Source organism: Grammomys surdaster, unplaced genomic scaffold (genome assembly GCF_004785775.1).
Source record: "Grammomys surdaster isolate TR1022 unplaced genomic scaffold, NIH_TR_1.0 171, whole genome shotgun sequence".
NCBI classification, from domain to species: Eukaryota; Metazoa; Chordata; class Mammalia; order Rodentia; family Muridae; genus Grammomys; species Grammomys surdaster.
In genome coordinates this window covers 3,570,189-3,578,451 of record NW_021604619.1, presented here as the reverse complement: position 1 = coordinate 3,578,451, position 8,263 = coordinate 3,570,189, and the positions used below count along the sequence as shown (strand labels likewise).

Sequence of the window (8,263 nt, the reverse complement as noted above, 5' to 3'; positions counted from 1 at the left end):
AGAAAGAAAGAAAGAAAGAAAGAAAGAAAGAAAGAAAGAAAGAAAGATATTGATAGATACATAGATATGTAGATACATAGATACATAGATGAAAGGAAGAAAGAAAGGAAGAGATGAAAGAAAGAAAGAAAGAAAGAAAGAGAGAGAGAGAGAGAGAAAGAAAGAAAGAAAGAAAGAAAGAAAGCCCACTGATTACATTCTAAAAAAGAGCATAGGGAAATTGAAACTATTAGCAAAATATCAATTAAATTATTTTCATAAGCTGCTAGGTTAATATACATATAACCCTATATAGTATGTACATAATTAAAACACCAAATACAATGGCTCTCTCTTGGTCATATAGTCTCCTATTTAAGATGTGAATTAATAGACTCCATAGGACTTAGATTTTCTCTTAGTTCAAATATAGTGAATTACAGTGGTCATGCTCTTGACTGAGTGGTATCTTGCTGAGACACTAAGAGTGACGAATCCTAAATCACTGCATAACAGACAAACTTTGGAACTCTCTCATATCAGCAAGTGAACAGATTTCCACCTTCTATTAGCAAAAGAGGGACAGTGGGAGGGAGAGTAAAAGAGAGAGAGACTTTGTAGTTCACTGATAGAGGGTACAGGGCTAAATAAGGTGAAAGGAAAAGGCTCTTTGGCTTCCTTGATTTTCCGATTGGGATGGGTATTCATCATCATCATCTACCAATAACTATTTCTTTGAGGTGCCTTAACAATTTCACTTGAAAAAGAACATTTCCTTCCTGATTTCACTTCAGCTGATGTTATGCAAAAAGCCATGTAAAATTGAGAGGAGGGAAGTCTTAGAGATTGCTAAGAAGTGCTCAGGAGAGCGGATTTTAAGAACTGGTGTCAGTATCCATCTCCTGAAGGAAATCTGAAGATTAAATAGGCCTTCCCTTCTTAGAAAAGGGAACATCAGAAAGCAACCTCCATCCTACCCCCCACCCCCACCGCACCCCCATCAACTCCTGCTGCAGAGCACAGCCACAGAGCATCTAGTATGACTCGGATTCTGTCCTCCCTACTAGGAACAGTGACAAATCCTGCTGCCTTCGCCTCCCTAGACTCAGCCCATCCCCTTGCTGGTAGACTTAAAGTACTTTGGCTTTTAAGCATGGATAAAATTCATTGAGCCCATTGTTTTAGCCAAAGTTTCCTTGGAAAGAATATGCTGGATTGATGGAGTTTGGTACCATTTAAATGTTAGGCAATTGAAGGTTAATTTCACCACGTTAAACCGCAATCCATGGAAATTGAGTGTGTTTAATGGACTTTAAATGTTAGAGGCAGGCACCACTGGTGAACTGCTCATTGCACCTTTTAGAAGTTACTCACATCACTCTTCAAAATCAAGTACCTCTGTGGGGTTTTAAGGCTTGCTTTCTGGAGAAAAAAAAAAGGGGGACTTTATCCCAACTTCAGTATCATTGAAGGGTCAACTTTGTTTCTATTTGACAGGTCAACATGGTGATTGGCATTTTGGTATTTAATAAACTTGTTTCCAGAGATGGGATCCTAGATAAAAAGCTCAAACACAGAGCCGGGTAAGCTGCCATTGGTAGATTTTGAAGGTTCTTTATGAGTAAATCCCATAGTCCAGGTCCAGCTTGTCACTCACTTGGAACTGTTCCCTTAACTTTGCTCTTGATGTACTAGTGTGTCTGGTAGATCCTGTCATTGAAAGTTTCTCTGATTACACAATAGAAGTAATAAATCTAACACATAGAATATGTTTGTCAAGGGTGATTTATTAATAACAGGATATGTTATATCGGAAGATAGAGGTGTGAATATTGCTTACCCATCTGTTAAGATCGAACACTAAATCTGGACTCAAAATAGTTGTCCTAAGGTAAGAGATTTCAAACCTTAAAACTTTTGCTCCCAAAAAGTTAGGTGAAACAAAATGTCAGTTTGGGACAAGACTGAACCAGGACAAGTAAAACTAAATAGAGTAAAATAGTGATTTTTTTTGGGGGGGGCTCTTTAACTAATTGTATAGACCAGAAAGAAATTCAGTTAATCACTTTAAAGTAAGTATATATAAAATATTATTCTTATCATATAGTTGCATTCCTTTTACATTTAAAATATGATTTAGTGTCAATAAATGTATAATTTTTACTTTCCCATTTTAGTCATCAACAAAATCTATAAAAAAAAAAACCAAACCCAGCTATCTTATGTTTACTGTCATCACTGTGTCAACAAGCACTTAGTGTGCAGATCTGTAGAAACTCTTAGGTTACAGCAATACCCCATCCTAAGTATTTGTGGAAATTTAAGTGAGATATTGATCCCCTTGATTTATTCTTAGTTCTTACTAAAAATTAAAACTTTCTCCCATCCTAGAAAAAAAAATGTATCTTTATTCAAAGTATACTCCCATAATTGTTCTCTTGTAAAAACATTTTTTTGATTTATTTTTTGAAGGTCATAGTGTGTGATCCCTTACTGGTGATGAATTAAAGATCTCCCTGTTTTTATGATTTATGTGATGATTATAAAGTAAGATAACTCAGGTAGTTCTTTTCCCTAGTAAAAGACTAAAACTTAACGGCTTTTCATTTAAAAAAGAATCAATATTGTTCATATAAAATCCTAGAAGTACAATGATAAATCAAAGCATCAGTAGATGGTCCTTCCCTACACAATCTACATGCTGGTTTGCATTACAGATTAGTTTCTAAACCATCCTGAACTCACTGTCAACACTGAGGTTCTACGCCATTTGATATGAGCTTTCCATGGGGTTTGCCACATGGGGCTGGAATAGAATAACCATTCTGTCTGTTGATCAGACTAAGTGCTGGGTATAGAGAACAGGCTCTGCTGAACTCACATGAACATTTTCTAAAGGAGGTATTCGAACTCAAAACTAAGCACTGCATCAACTGCAGGTATACTACCTGCAGTCTCTAGGTATACTACCTCCTCTTTTGGAAACCCAGTCTCTTCATTCATTAAATAGAAAAATTGCTTTTGCTTCTGCCTCCTTAAATATATGAAGTAATGCACATAATAATTTCACAAGAACATTAGCAAATGGCACACCCTACTCTCAAACAGTGGATCTTATGGTGAATGAAGTAACATGGGCAATAAAGGTTCCTATGATCCCATTGTCCAAGACAGTGAGGTCAAAAAAGGAGATTAGATCATTAAAATGTCTAGGCATCCTCATGGCCCGTGGTTCTTTTCACACTTCATTATGCTGTGCATCGTGTCAAGTTTGAAATCGTGCTGCTCTTTATAAGTGATAAACAGAGGCTTAATGATGACATTGCCAGGGTATGAGTTTAAATTACTGATCTTAATCTACATCTTGGCAATGCTAGTTATAATTGAGAACCTCTAATTCTAAAAGCATTCGTAGAAGTCACATGAATTTCACTGGCAAGTCTTAGTTAGTATCTCTGTGTTCCCATGGTGGGCAAAGAAGCTCAAGTCTTTTTATATGTAGAATTCTGATCACTGTGCGGAGCAGAGGAGAGCTATTGAGGTAACAGCCAAGTTTAAATGACATTTGTCAAATAGAAACTCTAAGGTAAACTAAGTATATAGAGAGTAGAATATGTTCTCTAATCTGAAGTGTGAATAAAGGAAACTTTAAAAAGTACTATGAATTTCTGAAGTTAATTTAGTCCTCAGAGAAGCAGCAAAGAAAGTAATAAAGATGTCAGTGAGGGGCTTAATCAGATGCACTGAGAAAGCACAGAGCAAAGTTGATGCTGACTGGCTTAATAAATGATTTCATTAATTGTAAAGTTGACTATTTCAGGTTGGTTGAATATATACATAATATATCTATATAAGCATATATAGAGAGAGCATATTTTCTGAAAATAGATGACGTTATTTATAGAAGAATATACGACCAGTATATGCATTCTTCTATTTTTTCTATTTCAAAATTTATTGAGTTTTTATACTCTATAATCCCTTATTATAAGTATCCAAGCATATCTTTTGTGCTTAATAAATATTTATAAAAGAATGAATGAATAAATGTTTAATAAATAATAAAAAAAACTTGACAACCTATGCAACATCCAAACTACATTAAAAGTTTTCTAATATATAAAGTACGTTTAAGAAGTATAACTTATTGAAACCAATAGTTTATGTTATATAAAATGATAAGTGGAAATAACTTAAAACAAAATAAATTATAATCTTAAACATCTTAAAAGAAAATTTTAGAACATCTTTAAACAAAACTTATAGTGTCTTTCTTTTTTGCAATAGGGTTTTCTTGTGTTCTGTATTAAACTCTCCTGTCATAACTACTTGGGTTTACTGCCTTGCTTTTTCTTTGACTATTTGTGTTTATTGTCTTGCTTGTTCCTTGACTATTTGAATCTATTGTATTGCTTGACCCTCAACCTAGAACTGACCTTAATCATCCATGTTATCAAAATGGTATAAAAGCAAAAAAGAGGAGGGGGGATGAGATAGGGGGTTCTAGGGAGGGGGAATGGGAAAAGGGGATGACATCTGTATTGTAAATAAATAAAATATCCAATGAAAAATGAAATCAAGGAACTTAGCTTAACGCAGTCGTTTATACATTGAACTTTCTTAAAGTAGAGGAGAGAATATTTTCTATTCAGGGAATCTGTTCGATATTAACAATAAAATAGTCAAATGTCTTTTGCTAACAATAACAGAAAGAATTAAGGGAAATAGCAGTGGATGTCAGATCTTGTGGTAATAACAGAACAGATGGACAACTTGATGCAGAAGTATGTATTAGAGGATATGGGCAATTCAACTTCATGTTGCATCATCACTTAGACATAATTTGATGAATCTATAATTTCCTTAATGACAAGACCTTTTATCTTACATTGCAGGAACTCAATTGAGAGTCTAGAATATATGTTTTCCACATTTCATTAATTTACGGTCTCATAAACTCAGGAAAAAATAGAATTTTCTAGGTATTTCACTTTAGGTCATCCTGTCCATGGTATGTCATAGTTGCCCACTGGCTTACTGTAAAGTAAGTATGTTTAGCTCACTATAGATCTCAAATAAAGACAAATATGTATTTGGTTTAAATTTATCAGAAAATCTCATACCTCAGTCATGTTTTTGGGATTAAGATACTTGTTATCCTGGGTACTTACCATACATATTTTTCTGTAATCTTTAGTTATTCGGTTTTATCTCAGAGCCCAGGCAGAAGGTACCCTTACATTGAAAAATAGCTACATCCACACTCAGGGAACACCTATATCCTGTGGTAAACGAAATAGTAATTGATGAATACATGCCTTTTTAATAATAATATGTTTAAGCTTAACAAGAAAGAGACTCAAGTATATGTTTACAGCAGCCGGGGTCATTCCTGCTTATTGTCAGATCGATCTGTGAAGCTTTGAAAAGATAAATCTGGGTAGCCATGAGAAAACTGGACCAGACACTACTTTGAGAACAAGACTCGGCAAGCTCATAGAACCATTCACAGAGCAAACTACACATGCTGTTACAAGTTTGTGTGCCCGTGTGGTTGTGACCTGCATCCTGGTTCATTATTTCAGTGAAGTGAACAATTTACAACCTAACTGCAAAACCTAGGTGTTTTTTCTTGAGACCTGCTGATCGTTGTATGATATATTTCAGGACTATTATCCCATCTAAGAACTATTTACCAATGGATGTACCCATTTAAAGGAAATCAAGCACTCCCTCCTCTACCACTTATTCTATAATAACACAGCTCCACTGTAATATTAACTGAAAAATGTGCAAAGCAAACACATTCTAGACACAAACACCACATGGAAATCAAGGACAGAAGTACACAGCAGAAAATTATTTCAAGGCATTTTGAAGTTTGATTCAAGTAATTTCATTATGCAATTTATATTTTAATAAACACAGAATGTTTCAGGGAACAATTTTGCAAGGGAAACCCATGGAGCGTTTTTCTATGTAGCCTCATTTTACTTCCATAAAACAATAGATAAGATCTACATTATTTGAATCTGAATTCACCTGCAAAATGTCTTAGGGCAGCATAGCTGTTAAATATTGCATGGTTGAATCTTCTTACTTTGAACTTAATTAGTATGATAAATATGTTTTATTACTGTGGAAAACAAGTGCTTTTTATTATTAGATACTCTTTCATCAAGTTCCATCAGCCCCTATATTCAGATCACCTTATAATTTAAACATATACTGATGCTATAAAAATTTCAAAATAAGAATCTGTAGAGATACATCTCTCACAATTGAATATATATACGATACATACCTTACTTTCTTAGACTTCCTGGCATAAATGTTAATATTTCTAGAGGTCTTCATCTGAAACTTCTTCAGATGACAATGAAAATCTTTTAAACTAGGAGTCTTCATATGTTTATTTACCATGGGTCTGAATAAAGGGTTATGACTATATTTCTATGCAAGCACATACATGTATTTAAACTCAATGTCTGAGTCAACTGTAATTTACTGATACAGGGGGATCTTTAATATACCCGATGGAAACATACCTTGCATGCTAACAAGGCCCACATTATGAAAAGGTGAATGTTGCCGAGGTGATACATGGTGTAATTGCATCTGTGAAATGATCTAGAATGTTCATCCTTGATAAATATATCTTTTTTTTTACATGAAATCGTATTTAAAAACTAACTTGCAGCTGCATCGTTTTTTTGGTGACAATTCAATATTTTTGTTCTTTTTGTGGGTGTTCTGTTTGTTTGCAGTCAGATGAGTGAGCCTCATAGCGGTTTGACGCTCAAATGTGCCAAGTGTGGAGTAGTTTCTACAACAGCTTTGTCAGCCACCACCGCCAGTAACGCCATGTTAGTCCCAGTCATTTACATCTTCTTGTTACAAATCTTTTCCGTGCATGTGAGAAAATGCTATGATGGAAAAAATCGCGTTTGCTAATATTTGAGTATTTTTAATCGAGAACTACCTTTATAATGATTATGGGCTAGTCTAAAAATGATAAGTAAAATTCTCAAGGGTTATCGGCTTTGTGCTTTCTAAGTTAATGGTCTTGGGGCCACATACAAGAATGCTTTGTGGGAGCATGAGTTGGGGGCGGGCGGGGTCAGTTATGGCCTGGAGCATGACATGCAACTACGTCATGTTCCTTTCTTTTCCTTTATAACAGGGCCTCTCTTTGGAGCTCCTGTGTGGTACTACCGCTTCTGGCTCTGACATGGATGTCTGCAGTTCTGGCCATGACAGATAAACGCTCCATATTGTTTCAGATACTTTTTGCCGTGTTTGATTCATTGCAAGGCTTCGTGATAGTCATGGTCCATTGCATTCTTCGGAGAGAGGTGAGACATAGATTTCTTTTGTCAAACTAGATAAGTAAAAGAGAGAAGGTGTATCTTAGCTAACCAGCATGATTTTCAATTGCAATGTTGGTCTTCAGACTAAGTTGATCTTCTCCACTGACAATGGCTTAAGATTCAAAGCAGAAAAGAAGCATTAAGGCAAAATTCATGAGGCTTCAGCACTCAATACAGTGCTAGGTTGACATACATGGGTTCATACAAGGGAAATCACATCCAGAGGTGCCGAGGACCAGAAAGACCAGATTCAAGACGGATGGAGTGAGGCAGGGATGCTGGAGAAGCTAGAAGGAGACAGGGTGAGGGTAGGCATCCCTTAATGGCACTGGTCATAAGCATCCCATGCTATTGCTAATCACCTCCTGACTGATGTGATTGTGCATGATATCCTCAGTCCTACCATTAATTAGTCTTACTTTACATACAAATACATTGCATCTTAAAACTACTAAAGAGAAATGATTTAGATTTGGATGTTTATATTAACAACGACAGTTCCTGCCTATGGTAAGACACTACAGGCAGTACTGTAAGTCTACAGTCTCAGGGCACCTCTGGATCCCAGTTCTAGTTTATTTCCAGTAAAAGGAGAAGGAAGATTCCTCAGCACTAGAGACACTAAAAAGCACCACACTCATGCAAGACAATGAAAGACTGCAGATTTCTGTTGCCAAGGGATAAAATATTGTTTTCCAAACAGGGCGAAAATGATTCTGAGTGCTTGCAAGCACTGACACGGTATTTACAGGTTTCCGAGTCATTTCAGTGTTTACTCTGGGGATGAGTGAGGAACCAAGGAGCACGCTGACACCACACCAGGGGAGTGATTTTGAGAAGAGTCGACTGTCGGTTCGCATCAGCTAGCTTGTCTGAGTAGCATATTGTGCTGCACAAATCACCAAAAATGTGTG

General features: G+C 35.9%; 1 protein-coding gene across 1 annotated transcript in view; it reads left to right on the top strand.

Moving 5' to 3' along the window:
• The window catches only part of Adgrb3 (adhesion G protein-coupled receptor B3), a 691,333-nt gene that overhangs the window by 641,661 nt on the left and 41,409 nt on the right, over positions 1-8,263 (top strand). The window contains exons 23-25 of the mRNA XM_028767232.1: positions 1,477-1,562; positions 6,747-6,845; positions 7,163-7,334. Coding sequence (XP_028623065.1) covers positions 1,477-1,562; positions 6,747-6,845; positions 7,163-7,334 — 357 coding nt within the window. The remainder of the gene's footprint in view (positions 1-1,476; positions 1,563-6,746; positions 6,846-7,162; positions 7,335-8,263) is intronic.